Here is a 21,377-nt window from a genome sequence, read left to right on the forward strand (position 1 = left end):
GCATTGAATTGAAACAAAATGTCCCATGAATGTACTTCCCCTCTGAGGGAGAACATCTTTTCTCACAAAGAACAGTCAGTTTTCTTCCTTGCCTGTGTGCCCTAGCAAACTGACACATTCCGGTGACAAGGTTCTCTTCTCAAACTGTCCAAGTACAGCAGGACCTCAGTGTGGACAGCACAGTTTTCTACCAAACTGAGAGGTTCCCAGAGGTACTGTGAGACTCCTCTTGGAGATACAATGCAAGAAAAACAAGTGACCACCCATTTTCCCTTGGATGATTCAGCAGGTACCCAGCTAAAGGCTATTTCTGGAGCAAGCTGGGCTCAGATGTCTTCTAAGCATAAAGAACTGGACATTAACCAGGCAGCTATTGTTGAGGAATCAATCTGACAGCCTCTTATCACATAACAGTCATTCCATAAGCTTTCTCTGAGTACCTTCTTTGCCCCAGTCCTGTCATAGGTACTGCTCTACAGAGGAGTTTAAGAGAAGGCCCCTGGCAGCAGGGAGCTTTATAGATCTGAGTGGAAAGGTAAGGTAAACTCTTGAAAAGCTAAATAAAAGTACATGAATCAACTAAGAATGTAAGACAAAAAACAGGTGTCACAAGGCAATTCATCATTGATTGATAAATGAATACAGACAAAAACTGAGAGTGCTGAGGAAAGAAGAAAAATCCCTGAGAGCAAGAGAGATCAGGGAATGTTTCATGAGAAAAGGACTTGAGCTGAACCTTGAAGAATGGGTAGGGTCTGAAGAAGCAGAAGGCACTAGGGAGAGGATATCAGGAGGAAAGAATGGATTAAGCAAAGGCATCACATAACAGGAAATAGTGAGGTGACCAATTTGGCTGGGCATGAGGAAGGAAATATGGTCAGAAAAGTAGGTTGAGATCAGATTATACAATGTTCAATTAATCCTTAGGCCTGTATTTCTGCAAAAGAGAAGGTTATTTCTTCCTTCTTTCAGAAAGCCATGGTCAAAGGCCAACCACATTTTAAAATCACACTATGTGAAAGTACTGGTAAAACTATTTCACCTCAACTACAGAAAGCTCCTGAAGACAAACCTAATGACCCACTCAAGTAATATATGGGCCTGAAATAACAACCTGAGGCCCATCCTGTTTTGTCCAATGTCAGTCATGGCAAATTGTATTAATAAATATTTAATGGGTTGGCCAAGACACCAACAATCCCTTTGGAGAAGACCCTCCTCCACCACTCCCTACCTGAGGCCTGCTTTCAGTATTTCCTGCTCTCCTAGGCACTATCAGGCAGGTAAACTCTGAGCCCAGAAAAATGATATAAAAGCCAAAAGTTGTTCTAGTTTTGGAAAGGTCTTTTCTATCCACCACTTAAAGCAGGAACATCAGCTTTGAGCCTAAAAGGTGAGAGTTCTAAGCCCTCAGTATTATCTCATTTATTAAGCACTTATGAAGAACTCTCCTGTCCCTGATCCTTACTGGTCCACATGCAGGCAGCTGGCCATATAGGAAGCACTTCCGCCATTTGTAGACCATGGAAACATGTGCTTTTGGAGTTCTAAAGGATCCTAAGGCTTTAAAGGGCCTAGATAGAGCTTACTTGAATTAGAGGAGACTGCAGGATAGATAATATTGTATATATTTTGATGGCAGCATATAGCACCTATGCTCCATTGCAAATGCTGCCAGCAAAAACCCAATGGTACTGTATGAGATGATTATGGATTTGAGTCAGATTAAACTCGGAGGATGGGGTCTGGAAGATACCCAGCCCTGCCCCAGTATAGTTAGTTTAAAAGTTTATTGCTTGGGGGCAGCTAGGTGGCGCAGTGGATAGAGCACCGGCCCTGGAGTCAGGAGGACCTGAGTTCAAATCCGGACTCAGACACTTAACAATTACTAGCTGTGTGACCCTGGGCAAGTCACTTAACCCCAAATGCCTCACTAAAAAAACAAAACAAAACAAAAAACAAACAAACAAAAAAGTTTATTGCTTGTCAAATTCTCACTGTCTCCTTTAAGTTTTGTTGCCAATTAACAGTATTTTTACTTCTGCTCAGTCACTTGTCAGGTACATCTTAGTTTTATCTGAAATTCATCATGTGTCAGAACCCCAGTCCCTGTTGAGTGGGTCGGGGAGTTCGCCCACCAATTCAATACTCGGGACTCAAGAAAAAAGGACAGGGCTCAGCACAGGATGCGGCAATTAAGTTGAGACCAGACGTTAAGTGACATGTCTCTTTCTCAGAGCAGAATCCCCTTGACCCTAGGGTCCCAACAATGGATTATTCTTTTATTCTTTATTCTATTTCTTTGATTTCCCAACATAGCCGAAGATAAATTTTAAACCTGTCAGCCTTCTAAAATTAACACGACTACAAAACAACGCTGAAACACCTGAGTGACTCTTCCTGTTATTCAAGTTGAATATCTTTAGAGATAGGGGCTGGGAGAGGGGAGTCAGTGGGAACTGTGAGATCTGAAACATCTGTCACTCCCCCATTCCCTCTTCCTTTGGTTTGACCTTGTTCCCCCTCCCCTTTTCCCCTTTGTTCCTGCAACACGTATACATGTCTCCATACATTGATCACGAACTAAACAGGCACCCTGGGTGAGACAGGATTGGATGTTAGATTGTGAGCTCGCCCTAGGGTGCATGGGGACTTCCCCCCTGACTAACATTCCTATATAAGCTCAAGGCATGTATTAGCTATTTCGACTCAGGCATTGAGTTTGCCCATTCCGGAGGGAATGTAATAAATCTGTCTCTGCTTGACTTGGTGGTCTCCTCGAGTTATTTGGGTAAACTGAGGCAGTTTGCCCCAAACAGTACCACAAAGGTATTTCACTTGCCCCAAAATCCTACAGCCAAAAAAAGTGACTAAGTTTATTTTCCACTAGAGGAGTCTTGTAAACTACCCATAACTCAGTCTCTGTAACCAGCTGAGGTAGGTTAGTGTTATGACTTTATTATTGGGAAACCTCCACATAGCATGGGTTCTAAACTTAGGGAGAAAGGCCTGTGAGCTAACAAGCTCTCCAGATTTATTTCTACTGATATGGTAAATCAAAGGAACATGGAGAAAAAGTAGGGTGGCCCAATTCTCCTGACCATGTCACCCTTGACTCAATCGGGCATAGCAGTGAGGATATATATTATAAACATTTGAAGAAAGCATCAAGATCAAAGGTATGACCATTCTTTTGTATTACTGATGTCAAGTAAAGGAGTAGACCATGGGAGTTAAGTACACTGAAGTTAAGTTATTTGAGGGAATACACACACACACACACACACACACACACACATACATTTGTATAGGTGTGTATACATACATATGTGTGTATACATACATGCGTGTGTATGTGTGTATATTTGAGGGGAAATGTATATATGTGCGCATATATACAAATACATATTTTATACTCATACACATGTGTGTATATATGTACACATATAATACATGCATGTGTATATATACACAGGTACGTGCATGCATGCATACAGTTCTCTAGTATGAGGGCAGGAGTTGGGACAGAGAGGGAGAATAGAAAGAGAACAGAAATGAGGCCCTGAACTCACTGAGAAAGGGAGAGTATCTTAGGAGTCATTATATAACAACCACCAGTATCTGAATTAGGTGGTAAATTTGGATAGAACAAATTTCAAAAGAGGAAAGGATGCTGAGTGATGGTGGTAGAGAGAGAGGTGGGAAGTGGCAATAAGGGAGAAAGAAGCATTTTGCTTCCCCCACCCCTTAGATCAGTGAGTCTAGTCTGGAAAGAAAGAGCAGATTCAATCAGTACTGGAAAGGGTAGTGAAAGATTCAGTAAACCTCTCCTATATGGCTTTGGAGCTCTGAAAAACTCCTTTGTTCAACATTTAAAACTCTTCACAACCTGGTCCTTTTCTGTATTTCTAATCTTCTTACACATTACTCACCTCCATGCACTCCAGGAGTCAGCCATACTGGCTATTCCTTGAACATAACAGTCCACTTTCCACCTCCATGTCTTTGCACTGACTTTTCCCCATGTTTAGAATGTTCTCCTTCAACTCCTTATAATCCCTCCTTCAAAATTCATTCCCCCACCCCCCCCAAAAAAAATGCATCCCAAGTACCATCTTCTGCAAGATGCCCTTCCAAAGGCTACTGCCTCTAAAGTTACTTTTATCTACGTTGTATGTGTCATGTGCATAACTATGTATGTACATTGTTGTCTTCCCCACTGGAATGAAAACTCCTTGGGGGGAGGGGCTATTTTAACTTTTTCTTTGTATCCTTAACATTTATAAAAATGCCTGGCACGTAGTAAGGATTTAACAACTATCTGCTAATTGAATATCTGCTCAACTAAAGATAGAAGAAACATACTACTCTGTATCTCCCTTTTCTGACAACTAGGAACAGTGCCCATCCTCCCCATTTTCTCCCCTTTTCTGCACCTCCCACAACTCCTAAAAGTGGAGAGCCAAGCTCGTTTTCCACACTACCTCCCCCTGACAGATAGGGAGCCATACTTATCCTCACTGAATTTCTCACCCTGAATAATTTCCAAACCATCAGGTCTTTCTATGGCCTCCCCATCTTCTAATAACTTGGATCCACTCCACCATTAAACAACATTCACTCATGATATTTTGGCCACCAGAAAACCCAGTTGTCTTCAAGCCTTCAGTCACAATCTGTTAAATACCAGGACCCCTGTTACATTATGTAGGCCCTCTAGAGGTGCTCCAATCCTTCTTGGTACTACAGAAAAGATAGCCCCTACCTCACTGTCAGTCCCCAGAGCATTGATTTGTTCCAGTTTGTGGGTCCAGTATCTGGCTTCTTCTTCTGGAATATCTAGCACAAAAAGAAAAAAAAAAATGTAAGAAGCTAGTTTATTCTCTCACTTGAAGTCAAAACAGGCCCAACAAATTCCCATTCTAGAGAGTTGAGATCTTGAACTTAAAAACAATAGCAAGGAACTATATGGACACAGTTACAAAATACTTTTCACACTAATAAAGTCAGATCTAAACAAAAGAAAAATATCAATTGTTTATGGATAGGCTGAACTAACATAATAAAAATAACAATTCTACCTAAATTAATTTATTTATTTACTGCCATACCAATCAAACTGCCAGAAATTATTTTATAGAGCTAGAAAAAAATAATAACAAAATGCATCTGGAAGAACAAAAGATCAAGAATATTAAGAAAATTAATAAAAAATGCAAAGGAATGTGGCTTGGCCATACCAGATCTAAAACCATATTATAAAGCAGCAACCATAAAAACTTTTTGGTACAACTAAGAAATAGAGTGGTTGATCAGAATAGGTTAGGCACACAAAACACAGTAATAAAATAATATAGCAATCTACTATTTGATAAAACCAGACTCCAGCTTCTGGGATAAGAACTCACTATTTGACAAAAACTGCTGGGCAAACTGGAAAATAGTACGGCAGAAACCAGGCATAGACCAACATCTTATATCATATACCAAAGTAAAGTCCAAAGGGATCCATGATTTATACATGAAGGGTGATGCCATAGGCAAATTAGAAGAGGAAGGAATAGTTTGCCTGTCTGCTCTATGGAGAGGAGAAGAATTTATGACCATAGATGAGATAGAGAACATTATGAAATTCAACACGGCTAATTTTGATCACATTAAATTAAGAAGTTTTTGCACAAACTACAACAATGCAACCAATATTAGAAGGAAAGCAAAAGGCTGGGAAACAATTTTTACAGCCAGTGTTTCTGATAAAGGCCTCATTTCTAAAATATATAGAGAAGTGAATCAAATTTATAAGAATACAAGTTATTGCCCAATTGAGAAATGGTCAAAGGATATGAAGAGGCAGTTTTCAGAAGAAGAAATTAAAACTATCTATAGTCATATAAAAAACGTTCTCAATTACTATTGATTAGAGAAATTCAAATTAAAATAAAACTCTGAGGTACCACCTCATACCTATCAGATTGGCTAATATGACAAAAAAGGAAGATAATAAATGTTGGAGAAGCTGTGGAAAAATTGGAACACTAATCCATTGTTGGTGGAGCTGTGAACTGATCCAACCATTCTAGAGACCAATTTGGAACTATGCCCAAAAGACTATGGGACTGTTCATACCCTTTGACCCTGTGGTACCACTGCTAGGTCTATATCCCAAAGATATCATAAAGAAGGAAAAATGCCCCACATGTACAAAAATATTTATAACTGCTCTGTTTGTGGTAGCAAAGAATTGGAAATTGAGTGGATGCCCATCAATTGGGGAATGGCTAAACAAGTTGTGGTATACAAATGTAATGGAATACTATTGTGCTGTAAGAAATGATGAACAGACAGGTTTCAGAAAATCCTGGAAAGACTTACATGAACTGATGCTGAGTGAAATGAGCAGAACCAGGAGACCATTATACACACTATCTACAACACTATGTGAGGATCAACTGTGATAGACTTAACTCTTCTCAGCAATACAATGATCCAAGATAATTCCAAAGGACTCATGATGGAAAATGCTCTTCACATGCAGAAAAAGAACTATGGAGTCTGAATGCAGACTGAAACATACTATTTTCACTTTTTTGTTGTTGTTGGGTTTTGTTTCTTTTTTCTTATGGTTTTTCCCTTTTGTTCCGACTCTTCTCTCACAACATGAATAATGTGGAAATATGTTTAACATAATTTTGCTATACAACCTATATCAGATTGCTTGCTGTCTTGGGGAGAGGAAAGGAAAGGGAGAAAAATTTGGAACTCAAAATCTTTTGTAAAAATTAATATTGAAAACTACCTTTATATGTAATTAAAAAATAAAATACTATTTAAAAAATAAAATAACAGCAACAACAAAAACTCATGACTGATTGCTTTGGGTTAAAAATGTTTAATGATTTGATTTAGATTTTACATCTCTGGTTGTTCACAACAGGTAATTTTTGTTTTGGTTTGTTTTGGGTTTTTTCGCAGGGCAATGAGGGTTAAGTGACTTGCCCAGGGTCACACAGCTAGTAAGTGTCAAGTGTCTGAGGCCGGATTTGAATTCAGGTCCTCCTGAATCCAGGGCCAGTGCTTTATCCACTGTACCACCTAGCTGCCCCCATTATCATTCCCATTTTACAGATGAGAAAATTGAGGCCTGGGTGTTAAGTACATTGCCCAAGAGTAGTGAAGCTAGAACTAGAAAGTCAGGTGTTCTGATTCAGAGCTCACTGACCCTTCCATTAGAATAAACTGCTTCTCAATAATAGGAGAAAACATTCTCTAAGCTCAATAATAAACCTCTGCAACTTTACAGGTTGGTTCAAATTTCACCCATTCCTTTTAATACCGGTGTTAATAATGGGAACAACACTAAAGATAGAGACAGGAAAACTCAGGTCAAATCTAATGCCGGGGGCAGCTAGGTGGCACAGTGGATAGAGCACCGGCCCTGGAGTCAGGAGGACCTGAGTTCAAATCCAGCCTCAGACACTTAACACTTACTAGCTGTATGACCCTGGGCAAGTCACTTAACCCCAATTGCCTCGCTAAAAAAAAAAAAATCTAATGTCAGACACTTTCTGGATGTGTGACCCTAGACAAGTCTCTTAACTTCTCTTAGCCTCAATTTCCTCATCTGTAAAATGGGAATAATAATAGCTCCTATTGGGGCAGCTAGGTGGTGCAGTGGATAGAGCGCTGGCCTTGGATTCAGGAGGACCTGAGTTCAAATCCGGCCTCAGACACTTGACACTTACTAGCTGTGTGACCCTGGGCAAGTCACTTAACCCCCATTGCCCCACAAAAAAACAAAAACCAAAAAATAATAATAGCTCCTACTTCGAAGGATTGTTGAGGATCAAATGATAGAATATATGTAAAATACTCTGAAAAACAAGGATTTTTTAGATTTTATTTATTTATTCATTCATTCATTCATTTATTCGGGGCACTGAGGGTTAAGTGACTTGCCCAAGTTCACACAGCTAGCAAGTATTAAGTGTTTGAGGCCAGATTTGAACTCAGGTTCTCTTAAATCCAGGGCTGGTGTTTTATTCACTGTGCTACCTAGCTGCCCCAGAGACATTATTTTTATCCTAGGGGAGGAGGTGAAGGGAAAGGAAAATAGTGTAGGATTATGAGGCATGTACATGAAGGAGGTCAAAGACAAAAATAAATGTCCCATATATATAAAATGGAGAAGGAAAGGGCAAACTGCTCCAGTATCTTTGCCATGAAAATGCCAGCAACAGTTGGTCCAAGGGGTCACAAAGAGTCAGAAACAACTGAACAACAAATATGCCAAAATAATCATAATAACACAGAACTGGAAATGAAAGTGGGTACTCATCAATTGGGGAATGATGGAATTGTAGAATATGAAGATTATGGAATACTATTATGTTGCCAGAAATAAGGAATTCTGAGAAACATGAAATTCTTGAATAAACTGATGCAAAGCAAAGAAAGCCAAATCAGGAAAACAATATACACAGGAACTATAGAAATGTAAACAAAAGGAACAATAAAATGAAATTGAATTCCATGTTTGTAACCACAATGTTGTCCCCAGAGAGGGAATGAAGACAAGCATCTTATTTCTTTCATTAGGGATATGGAAGACCATGGGTGTAGAGTATTATATATGCTATCAGGTATGCTCATTGTATCAAATGGCTGAAATTAACTATGAAGGTTTTTTGTTTGGCTTTTGGTCACAAGAAAAGCCTGGGATAGGAGGAAGGATGGGAATATCCAGAAATGATAGTGATGTATTCATTAATGGACAGATGGATGGAAGATGTTACAGAGCATATTCCCAGAAGCTCCTATATACATATGTTATCTGCATCTTGAAACCACCTCTTAGTAAAATTATGGATATTAAAAATCTAGCACACTTTTCGCTCTACATTTTATAAAAAAAAAAACAAATTCAAATTATCTAAGGTACTCCCCAACTAATTCATCTCAAATACTTGTGATTTTTCATATTTGGTTGATTCTGTTTCCTATAAGAGTTCTTAATTGGCAACATCCAAATTTTTCTGCAAAGATTTCTCATTCATTCATGTGACTTCAATGAGCATCTCTTTGGGGACACTGTCTAAATCTTTATATCTAGCCACAGTTTCTCTCCAGCACTCCAGGTGTGTATCACCGTACATCTAGGCTTGGCCCCAGCCATCTTTCCCTTCCCTCCCTGGCCATCTTCAAACCAGCTCACCTCCACTACCAAATTCTCTACTCTCTTGCCTTGCTCAGGAGGAAGAGTCCCACCATGCTGATTGGTGATTGTTTCTGTCATCAACTTATATCTGAGCCCATTCCCAGCCATGCTTTGCTTTAGTTATCAGCCATCAGTCCATCTCTCCTTCCAGTTCCTGAACTCCAATCCAATCAACTTTCACTGCCCTTAGAAAAGGTGTGTTTCTAATTCATTGTTGGTGGAGCTGTGAACTGATCCAACCATTCTGGAGAGGAATTTGGAATTATGCCCAAAGGGCTATAAAGGTAGGCATACCCTTTGACCCAGAAATACCACTTTTATGTCTTTTTCCCAAAGAAATCATGGAAAGGGGAAAGGACCCACATGTACAAAAATATTTATAGCTGCTCTTTACGTGGTGGCAAGGAATTGGAAGTTGAGGGGGTGCCCATCAATTGGGGAATGGCTGGACAAGTTGTGGTATATGAATACAATGGAATACTATTGTGCTGTAAGAAATGATGAGCAGGAGGAGTTCAGAGAAACCTGGAGGGTCTTGCGTGAGCTGATGATGAGTGAGATGAGCAGAACCAGAAGAACATTGTACACAGTATCATCAACATTGAGTGTTGATCTACTGTGATGGACTATATTCTTCTCACCAATGCAATGGTACAGAAGAGTTCCAGGGAACTCATGAAAATCCAAGAAAAAAAAAAAAAGAAGTGTGGAGTATAGATGCTGATTGAACCATACTATTTCTTTTGGTTTTGGTGCTGTTGGTTTTTTTTCTATTTTGAGGTTTTTCATCATTGCTCTGATTTTTTCTCTTATAACAGGATTAATGCAGAAATAGGATTAATGTTATTATGTGTGTATATATATATGTGTGTATAAATATATCTATATGTATATGTATATAGATATATAGATATAACCTATATCAGATTACCTGCTGTCTAGGGGAGGGGGGAGAGAGGGAGAAAAATCTGAAATTGTAAAGCTTGTATAAACAAAAGTTGAGAACTATCTTTACATGTAATGGAAAAAATAAAATACCTTATATGTAAAAAAAAAATTAAATAAATGGAAGGAGAAAAAAAAAAGAAAAAAGAAAAGGTGTGTTTGTCTACAGCTCCACTGACCATCCCCATAACTTCCCAAAACAAAATACCCCTCCCTTGCCACCACTCACCTCTATGTGTTGTATTTTCCTTTTGTTAGGATATAAGTTCCCTGGGGATCTGAATTATCTTCTCCTTTCTATCTATATCCCCAGCATTTAGAGGCTTACTGCTCTATCCATTGCAATACGAGCTACCTCTAAAGCACTTAGTCCATTCTTTCAACCTATGCCTATTTTCCCTTGGGTTCACATCCATTGGGGAATCCCGTGTCATTGGCAGAGCTCATCTTGCCAGACACCAACACTAAGAATCCTGTCCCTTTGTGTAATTTTCCTCCACACTGCTTCCCAGTTAAGGATCCTATTACTGAGGTTGCCCCTATCTAATTTCACTCTCTCCAGTCTCTATGTCTTCTTCATCTGAGAAAACAATCTGGAAAATCCCTAAGTCATCTCCACAAGGAAGTAAAAAGCTCTATGTTGTGCTGTTTGGGAGGCAGAGCATCTTGTACTCAATACCAGGCCTATAAGTCCCTTCCAGGGCACTGGGTAATGGTCACTTTAGTTTTGTTTGTCACTGCCTTTGATCACTGTAGCCAGCTGAGTTCATAGATTCTTTTCAAGTTCACAATTCCAGTTTCTTTATATCCTGTTCTTGAGCTGGTGTTAAAATTGTCATTTAAAGTTCAGCTTGAAGATGATTCAACCAGAGCTATAACTGTGACAAAATTTGGCTTGGACTACTTTCAGTTCTTGAAACTTTATAGGTCAGCCAGTTAGAAAATGTGATATTTTTGTAAAACAGTATTGCCTTCATAGTCATAGAATGTATCTGTGCCCTGTGAGGTAGATTTCCCCATGGTGCTTACTAACATGCGTATTTTTAATGCAAGTTAAATTAAAATAGACAAGTTAGATGTATGGATTTTCTTTAAAAACCTTCAACATTTTAATGTTAAAATATTAATTGTAAACTTAAGAAGATATTCATTTGGCAAGTATACCCTTTCTGATGTTTCTCTATTCAACAAAAATTTCTTAAACACCTATTACCATATATAAGGCACTGCACCAGCTAATTTTTTAAAAAATCAGTCCTGGCCTGCAAAGAACTTACAAAATACAGAGGGGTTACAATATATACACAGATAAATAAACAAAGTAATTTCATGAGAGAAAAAATGTCAAGCAATCAGAAAAGGTCTAGTCTAGAAGGTGATGCCTGAGCTTTGAAGGTAGCTAGGGCTTCTAAGGGGCAGTTATAAGGAGAGAGTACCTTTCAGACACAATGATAAGATATAAAGGGGGAGAAGATGAAATGTTGTCAGCGGGGAATAAAAGGTTAATTTGTTTAGAATGGAGAGATCAAAAAAAGGGAATGATATGGAGTAAGACTTAAAAGATAGGTGGAAGCTACATTAAATGCCAGGCTTAGGAGTTTGTATTGCATCCAAAAGGCAATTAAGAAGTCCCTGAAGATGTAGGCATATTGGTGTTTTAGGACTACCACTTTGGTAGCTGTGTGACGGATGCATTAAAAGATTAAAAAAAGAAGAGACTAATGTAGAGATGTTAATTAGGAGGCCATCGCAATAGTCCAAATGGCAAATGATGAGGATACGAACTAGGGTTGAGGCTATGTGACTGGATAAAAGAGGATGGAAAGAAGAAATAGTAGAGATGTAATCAGACAAGACTTGGTACCTGGTTGGATGTGAGGGATAAAAGAGAGGGGAAAAATCAAAGATAATTCCTGAGGTTGGAAATCTGAGTGACTGTCAGGATGGTGGTATCTTGCTCTCTGTCATACTATTAAAAGGTGATAGAGGCCAAGTTAAGTTCAGGTCTACTCTTTGGTTTCAAACTTGGTTCCTCAGTTAACCTTTTCCACTCCTGTCTCCATTAAGTGCCTCAGACTGTCATCTAACACAGTCAGAAACCCATAGCAAACAATGGAATGCCAGATTCAGAGAACCACAATTTCAAAAGTTTCAAAAGTTAAGCTTAAGTCAGATTGTGAGGGGCTTCAAATGACGAGCTGAAGCTTGTCTTTTATTTTAGAGGTGACAGAGACAATGAAGTTCTTGAGCAGAGGGGTATCTTAGATTATTTTGGCAGTTGTGGGGAGGATGGATTAGAAAGGGAAGAAATTAAAGGGACTAATTATAATTAAGCTATTGCAGTAGTCTAGGTGAGAGGTAAGGAAGACCTAAACTACAATAGCGTCCATGTAAGTAGACAGAAGGGAACAGGTGAAAAATGTTGTGGAGATAATACAATTGTCTTTTCAAACTTGCCTGGATATGGGGTGAGGGAAAAGGCTCATCCAAGGATGAGGGTGACTTGAAGGGTGGTGAGCCTCCAAACAGAAATGAGGAAATTTGGAGGCAGGGTGGTTGGGGGGAAAAACATAAGTTTGGTTTTCAACAAACTGAGTTTGAGGCTCCTAAAAGATAACTTCATGGAGATATTCATCAGGCAATTGGTAATGCGGATGCGAAGTTCAGAAGAGAAAGAGTAAAACTGGATACATAGATTTGGAAAGCATATGTATACAAATGATAACCAACAGAAGCTGATAAGATCACACAGAGAAGGAGTGAAGGGAGAAGAGAGCCTAGGAGAGAATCCTGGGGAACACACATGGTTAGGGTGAAGGACATAGATGGTATACATATAAGGTGTCCCAAAAGTCTTAGTGTAGTTTTAAGGTATTAATAGTTTAAAACTGCACTAAGGCTTTTGGGACACCTATAGGTATGTTATGCGTGTATATGTATTATATGTGTGTGTGTTTTATTTAGAGACAGAGACTAATTCTACTTAATAGGCTACCCATCAAACTTCATTTCATTACCTGACCAATATTCTTCAACACTTTGTTTTTTTCTATGTGGATTACATAGACATGAATCTCACTGACGAGACCCTTTTATGTACTAAGTACTACAGCACCTCATCCTTTACAAATGGGCATCAAAAGAACTTCACAACCTATAAGAAATTCCTCTTCTATTTGGATGTTGTGCAGGACATAAAACATGAAACGAAAGGAAGGGAATAAGCATTTATATAGCACCCACAATGTGCCAGGCACTGTGCTAAATAAATATTATTCATTTGACTGTCACAATGAAGCTGTGAGGTAGGTACTATTATTTACCATTGTAGAAACTGATAAAGGCAAACTCTGAAAGATGTGTGGATCTTTTTTTATACCTCATTTAATAGTGATAACCAGAGGATTACTGCATAAAGTTATTGCTATTAGGCAATCATGTATGACTTTAACATAGGCATGGGAATCATATTTTTGGAGGAGAACCTTTAAGGCTGGATTTTGCTTGGCCAAACCAAATGCCTTTTTGTAAACAGCAGCAAAAAACCAGGATCCTTTATTTTCTACACCTCTCAAACATGTGACTATGAAGATATAGTCATCTGTAAAGAATTATCTGCAAAGTTTTGTATTGTTTTTATCTCATATTTGTCATTATGGCTACCTTTGATACATTCATAGACCATTCTCATAAAAGTGAGAAAGGAGCCATATGAGTTAGAAGTTACTAGTCTTCTCAGTTGCCCTTTTTGGAGGGAAACCATCCAGGATCTTATTCTTTCTTTTGTTATTTTTCCTTCTTTGAAAAAAACTTGAAAAACCAATTGATACCTTTAAAATTGTGTTACCTCCAACCAATATTTCTGCTGTATCTGGATATTCTCTTTCTGGTCCAACTGCTTTTCCCTACTTCAGTTTCTTGAGATCCTACTTCACTTACTTGTACTCTCATGAGCTGTCAGAATCCAAATGTAGCTACTAACACTGATTTAAAAAATGTTGTTAGTTATGATGAATTTAAACATCAACAAACATGCAGATTTTAATATATACAAAGAGAAGAAAAGTAGACTGTATATGAAACTGTTAATTTCTGCTATGAACTGTGATAAAATAATGGAATTTGGCAGGCACCCGGGGTCCCACCTGAATGATCTAGTATTGTTTGGGAAACCAGCTAGGTACCTACTTGGGATGATTGGATATGGGCCACACCTGGCCTGCCCTGAGTGACGGATGCTACTGATGTCAGCAGGGAGCCACTCTCCGACACCCAGCTTGAAGGACCTCCCTTTTGGGGGAGGGAGAGTAAAAGTAAAAAAGGGAACAAGAGCAGACTGCAGAGGGGCTGCATAGCTGTTTTGTACTGAAACTATAGACCCCAGGTGGTGAGTTAATAAAAATGAGTCCAGCTTTTTGAATTAGCTGAGCTGGAAGCAAGTTTGGGGATTGTATCAGTCTTTACTAGAGCCAGAAGGCTTATCCATTTTTCTCTTTACCTAATCCCTTTAATTTCACCTTTGCTGTGTATTTTATTCCCATTAATAAAACCTGATTTGTTTGTGGAAAAGAGGCTGTTAATCTCCTTTCTTATTGGCCTGGGAGAAATAACTAAAAAAGGCAGTTTGGAAGGGAGGAAACTTTGGACCTAAAGGTCCCTCATTATTTTCTGAACCCCAATATTACAGCGAGCCACCAAATTAACTCTCCCCATATTAAATTTGGCCCCGACAGAACCATTTGATTTAATATGTAATAACACAACAGTAAGGAAACTTTTCTGCTTCTCTGTATCCTTCTAATTTTCCTTTTGCACCCTTTCATTTAAAAAATATTGCATTGACACTCTTTTCTTTTGCAGGGGTGGGGCTGAAATAACCCCATTTGGCTCTGGTGCCTTTGAATAGGTGAGAATTTTTTGACTGACTCCAACATTTAGAATTGAATGTGAACAGGGTCTATACACCTCCTAAAGTCAATCAAAGCAATTTTATGAGAGACTAAGTTATGTTTAAGCAATCTGTATCAAAGGGGAAAATTATCTCAGATGAAGAGGAGAGGAGCTTCTAGATTCAAGAGGTTGGAACAAGCATGGAGCAAGGGGTGAACAAAATAATGTAACAATTGGAGTGATGCCACCGGCTGGAGAGTTTCTGTAGGAAAGCTCCGCCATGAGGAGAAGGAGTCTGAGGGCAAGCCATACGGCTTAGAAGGTCAGTTCCTTGGCGTCAGGAAATGACGTTTGCTCGTGGGTACTGTCTATCAAAGCTATCAGCCAATTAGCTTGGAGCTCTGTGTGTGTGTGTGTGTGGGGGGATGTTCCCAGTTTCAGAGGAGGCTTGTGGGACAAAGAAGGGGTGAGGCTTGCTCTTTCATTCTGTTTCGTGAGGACCTCAGTGGGGAGAGGAGCTGGAGATGCTGGCTTCCTGAGATAGATAGCTGAGTCTAGGCCTCTTTCTCTCTCTTCACCAAATTCTTATGCTCCTTAATAAATGCTTAAAAGTCTAAACTCTTGCTAAAGCTTATAATTTATTGGCCTCATTAGATATTTTAGACAGTATAGCTAGATAGCAACTTTACAATAAACTGTGTAAGAAAAGGGAGATACTGGGGAGAGTCATCGACTCTACAGATGTCTTAGAGAGGAGGACCCTGTCTGAAGGAAATCCCAAGAATAAGTCAGCTTTTTCCCCAACTTCTTTCTTGATGTCTATCCACAGACGCTATAAGATAATCCTCTGTTTCATTATCCAAATGTTTCCACCAAATTAAATTTTGCTACAACCACAAAGAGGCCAGGAGCAAACTACAGAGAAATAAATATGTTTAGCAGAGAGCGCAACCTTTGTCTAGGTGTTGGGAGTTTCCCTAAGGGATTGGAATGATTATGACTGAATTCAGAACTATTCATCTAAAATAAATTCCCTTAATGATGAGCAGGATGATATCAGAAGGATGTATGAAAAATGCAAACCATCAACAAAGAAAGAACTGATAGTATCTGAATACAGATTGAAGTATAATTTTATTTGTTAGCTCCTATTTCTAAAGGTATTTTGTGTGTTTTCTTTCACAACCTGACTAATGAGAAGATGTTTTGCATAACTGCACATGTATAACTTATATTGAATTGCTGGATTTCATAGGGAGGGATGAGGAGGGAGAGAAGAAGAAAATTTGGAACACAAAGTTTTAAAAGATCAGTGTGAAAAGTAATGATGAGCAGCAGGAGTTCAGAGAAACCTGGAAGAACTTACATGAACTGATGCTGACTGAGAGGAGCAGAACCAGGAGAACATTCTACACAGTAACAGCAACATTGTGTGATGAATAATGGTGATAGACTTGGCTCTTTTTAGCAGTGCAATGGTCCAAAACAATTTCAAAGAACTTCATGACGGAAAATGTTCTCAACATCCAGAAAAAAGAACTGTGGTTTATGAATGCAGATTGAACCATATTGTTTCTACTTTTGGACTATTTTTTCCCTTCTTTTTTGAGGTTTTTCCCTTGTGCTCTGACTTTTCCTTCACAATATGACTAATGCAGAAATATGTTTGATGTGACTGCACATATATAACCTATATTAGATTGCTTTCTGTCTTGGGGAGGAGGGAGGGAAGGGAGGGTGGGAGAAAAATTTGAAACTAAAAATCCTATGAAAACAAATGTTGAAAACTATCCTTATATGTAACTGGAAAATAATGAAAAACTGAACTATCAATAAAATAAAATAAATTCCCTAAAATCCAATATTAGGGAACCAAGTAGATCTTCAGGACTATTATATTGTCCCCTAACCTTAAAATGAGCTAATTATTCTAAGGGTGTTGTACTTATCTTCTTTTTATTTTATATCCTCTTCTCACCCCACTTTTCCAAAGAAGCATTCCCTTGTAACAAATAAGTATAGTCAAACAAAACAAATCAATGTATTGGTCATGTCTGAAAAATGTATATTTCATTTTGTACCTGTATTCCATCAACTCTTTGTCGAGAAGTGAAAAGCAAGCTTCAACATTAGGCTTCAAGAGTCACAATAGGTCACTGAAGTATTGATCAGAATTCTGGGGATTTTTAAGTTGTTTTCATTCATATTGCGGGAGTCATGTAAATTGTTTTCTAGTGTTGACCATTTCACTCTGTATCAGTTTATTCAAGTCTTCTCAGGTTTCTCTGAATCTGCCATATTTATCATCTTTTACAGGGCATTAATATGATATTAAACCACCCTCAACTGATGGGTGCCCACTTTGTTTCCAGGTTATTGTTACAACAGAAAGTGCTACAATAAACATTTTGGTATACCTGGGTCCTTTCTCTCTCCCTTGGAACTTTGTGGCATTGTTTGTTATATAGTTTAATGACTTTTGGGGTATAGTTACAAATTGTTGTCCAAAATGGTTGTACCAATTCACACATCTACTAACAGTGCATTAATATACTTGTCCTTACTCCAATAACTGATATTTTCTTCTTCCATAACCTTGGCCAATCTGACAGATGTAGGGTAGAATCTCAGAGTTACTTTTTCATTTCTTTTACTATTAATGATTTGGAGCATTTCTTTAGGACAGCCTGCTTTTTTTCACTTGGCCATGCATCCACTGGGAATGATTTCTGTCCTTATGTTAATTCCTTATATATTAGACCTTTATCAGAGAAATTTGCTTCTACTACCATGGATGATGAGTATCAATCACTATGAAAATATTGACAGATTTCTTCCATTTCAAAGTTACCTGTCATTCTCTTTCTGGTTTCATCTAGGAATTCCATTAGCATGATCTTGCTTAGGTATATTTCACACCAAGCTTTTTGCCTTCTCCTAATTTTATAGATAGGTAAACTGAGGCCCCAAAAGTGAATTGATTTATTTAAGATCAATCTATCACATGTGCTTTATACCAAGTAAGCACTTAACAAATAAATAAATGTGTGTGTACATACATATGTGTGTGTGCATACACATATATATGTGTTTATATAATGTTTGAATTGATTTCAGTTACTGCTAGGACTGGGACTAGAATTCAAATTCAATGTTTTTCAAGTTACTTGTAGTCTTATAGTACCTTCTTCTGCAACGTTATGCCAATGAACATGCATGCTAAGTTGGCATTTCCTATGGCTGCCTCTCTACTCTCTAAGGAGCATAAGTGTTTTCTGGCTGATGCAATTACTGGGCCAGTTGGTCCTTTTCCTAATGATTCTTTTATAATCAATGAACTTCTCAGAGAAATAGTAATATTTAAGGCCAGTATCTTTACCTTTGTTCATGTCCTGTTTTTCAGAGGTAATAGCTTGTTTAAATAGCCCAAGTTAGAGCTCTTCTAAATGTATAAAGTATCCTTAACATCATCATCATAATAGCTAGCATTTATACAGCTCTTTATGATTCACAAAATGTTTTCTAAATATTATCTCATTTGATACTCACAACAACCCTGAGAGATAGTTTCTATTATTACTTCCATTTTACAAACAAGGAAACTGAGGTTGAGACAGGTTAAGTGACTTGCCCAGGGTCAAACAGCTAGTAAGTGTCTATAGTTGTGTTCACACTCAGGTCTTCCTGTCTCCAAGTCCAGCACTCTAACTGCTATAACAGCTAACTCATCTTTTCTTCTAACTTGATATTGATGTGACTTACTCTAAGCAATCAGTGGTCTGACTACTCTCAGGCAGCTGATTCAGAAATGAATCACATGTCAGGAACTAGTTATTTCATATCTGTAGTAAACTCCACTAGCTTAGTTCTTACAATGTCCAACAACTTCCAATTACGCTCTTAAAGAAAGTATTCATATCCTACCGGCATAAGGCTTCTGGATAACCTACAAGCCTTTGACTTCTTCCATTTCTTAATCCCAAACTATATTCTCTAACACTTTTTTTCATCATTCTCCCTATACCTAACACCTTTGAATTGAAATCACGAAGTGTCAAGGTATATATTGAATTGGTTCAGGTCCTCCAGACAGTGGAGGATCTAACCAGATTCCTTCTAGGAATTCTCTACATCTTCAACCTCTGCAAAAGATGCAAGTTTATAAACCACAATTAAATTCATGGTGGTCTTTTTTCCTCATGTTTATTAGCAGCATTACAAGGTAAAGTGATCAAGAGTTCCAGGAAATGGGTGCTTGGGCACTTGATGAAACAAATGCCACCAAGTCCTAAATTCATCTCAGATTTTAAGTAATTTTCAAAATGTAATTAAGGATTGTGTAGTAGAAAGAATTCTGAACTAGGGATCATGGAATTTGAATTCTGGTCTCAGTCCTAGCAGTTAATGAAATCAATTCAAACATATATAATTATTAGGTACTTACTAGGTACAAGGCACATATGATAACACTGGGCTTAAACCAGTCAAATCACTTTTTTAAGCCTTGGTTTTACCTATCTATAAAATAAGGAGCTGAACTAAATGAGTTTGTGTCCATTTAAACTCTAATATTCTACAATTCTATGTTAAATGATAACACCTACTGATCAAATATAGTATTACAGACTAACTCCTCTGGATAGTATAAATGCCTAGGGAGGAAAGGATAGAATTAAGAACTGGGAGCTCTGCCAATGGAATCAAGTACTTGCTAGATATAGGAGATGTGTCTTTGGCCTGGGAAGGCCCATTGAGGCTGACTCTAGGAGCCTATCAGAGTTGGCAAAGGAGTCCAAAGCACTCCAGTTCTAAAACACAAAGTAGACTATGAGCTAATCTGGCATTGAAACTATTCATAAATATGTTTTTCACATGTCCATTGCAATATTTCCTTTTTGTGGGAATGCATTTCTAATTTTATAAAGGAGAGGCATAATCAGGATGCCTGAGTATTAGTCTTGGCTCTGCTACTAAAAGTGCATAAAATGGCCTTGTGTAATTTAAATTTCTAAATGTAGGTTCTAATCTGTCCCCCCAGTTCTGGGGGGAAACTGACTAAAATCACTGATAAATGAGTTTAGGTTTTTACGTGTTTATTGAAAGACAGTAAAAGAAAGAGAAAGATTGAGAACAGAATTCCTATAACCTAGAAATCCTAGTTTTCCTCACTCCCCTGTGAAGTCCTCTGCCATCACGCCAATCTCTCCAGCGAAAAGAGACTGAGCTCCCTGAGCAGTCTCTGCTCCCTCCTTCCTGTCCCCTCCCAGAAATGGGAGGTTCTTCACGTTGATTGGTTGACTGGGCCGGAAGGTGGTCAAAGTTCAAAGTTGTTAGCTTCTGAGAACCATGCTTTCTTAAGTACCAGCCAGATGTGCTTAGAATCTAGTTAACTAGAAGTCAGCCAGTAATCCAGTCAAGTCAGCCAGTAATTCAGCCAGCAGTCAGTGGCCTTATCTAATTCAATCAGTTTAAATCAATCTCCAGGTGAGCCCCTGAGTATCTGCTAAATCTCATCTACCGCATTCCATTATCTTGACACAGCCTCTAATATTCTTACCAACTCTTTGATCCTGTGATTCTGTCACTCTGCCTTATAATATCTTGGGGGGGGGGGCAGGGCAATGAGGGTTAAGTGACTTGCCCAGGGTCACACAGCTAGTAAGAGTCAAGTGTCTGAGGCCAGATTTAAACTCAGGTCCTCCTGAATCCAGGGCCGCTGCTTTATCCACTGTACCACCTAGCTACCCCTGCCTTATAATATCTTACAGAATTACTTGGGGAAATAATTAATTAGACTTTCTGTTTTACCCATATTTCTTCAAGTCAAGTCAACAAGCATTTATCAAGCACTGACTACATTCCAAGTACTGTCCTAAGCTTTAAAAGTGAGAAAGGGAAAAAAAAAAGCCTAGCTATTCTAGTAGACTAGTAGAAAAACAGTAAACTAATAGATCATTGTCTCCAAGAGGGCAAGGACAATGCCACCTTATTCTTTCTGCATAACCTACAATGCCTAGAACAATTTCTCACATATAGAAAGTACATAATACTACTGTGAAAGACTTAGCTACTCCAATCAATACAATGATCCAAGAATTCCAAAGGATTAATCATGAAAAATGCTATCAACTTCCAGAGAGAGAAATGATGAATTCTGAGTACAGATTAAAGGATATTTTTTTCTTGCTTTTTTTTGCAACATGGCTAACATGGAAATATATTTTTCATGACTTTACATATATAATGGGTGTCATACTGCTTGCTTTATCGATGGGTTGGGGAGGGACCAGAGGGAGGGAGAAAATTTGGAACTTAAAATTTTGAAAAG

General features: G+C 38.3%; 1 protein-coding gene across 1 annotated transcript in view; it reads right to left on the bottom strand.

Annotated features, from left to right (window-relative positions):
• UNC13B (unc-13 homolog B) overlaps nt 1–21,377 on the bottom strand; it is a 353,350-nt gene that overhangs the window by 192,866 nt on the left and 139,107 nt on the right. The window contains exon 6 of the mRNA XM_044002642.1: nt 4,766–4,839. Coding sequence (XP_043858577.1) covers nt 4,766–4,839 — 74 coding nt within the window. The remainder of the gene's footprint in view (nt 1–4,765; nt 4,840–21,377) is intronic.

Source organism: Dromiciops gliroides, chromosome 1 (genome assembly GCF_019393635.1).
Source record: "Dromiciops gliroides isolate mDroGli1 chromosome 1, mDroGli1.pri, whole genome shotgun sequence".
In the NCBI taxonomy this organism is placed as follows: domain Eukaryota; kingdom Metazoa; phylum Chordata; class Mammalia; order Microbiotheria; family Microbiotheriidae; genus Dromiciops; species Dromiciops gliroides.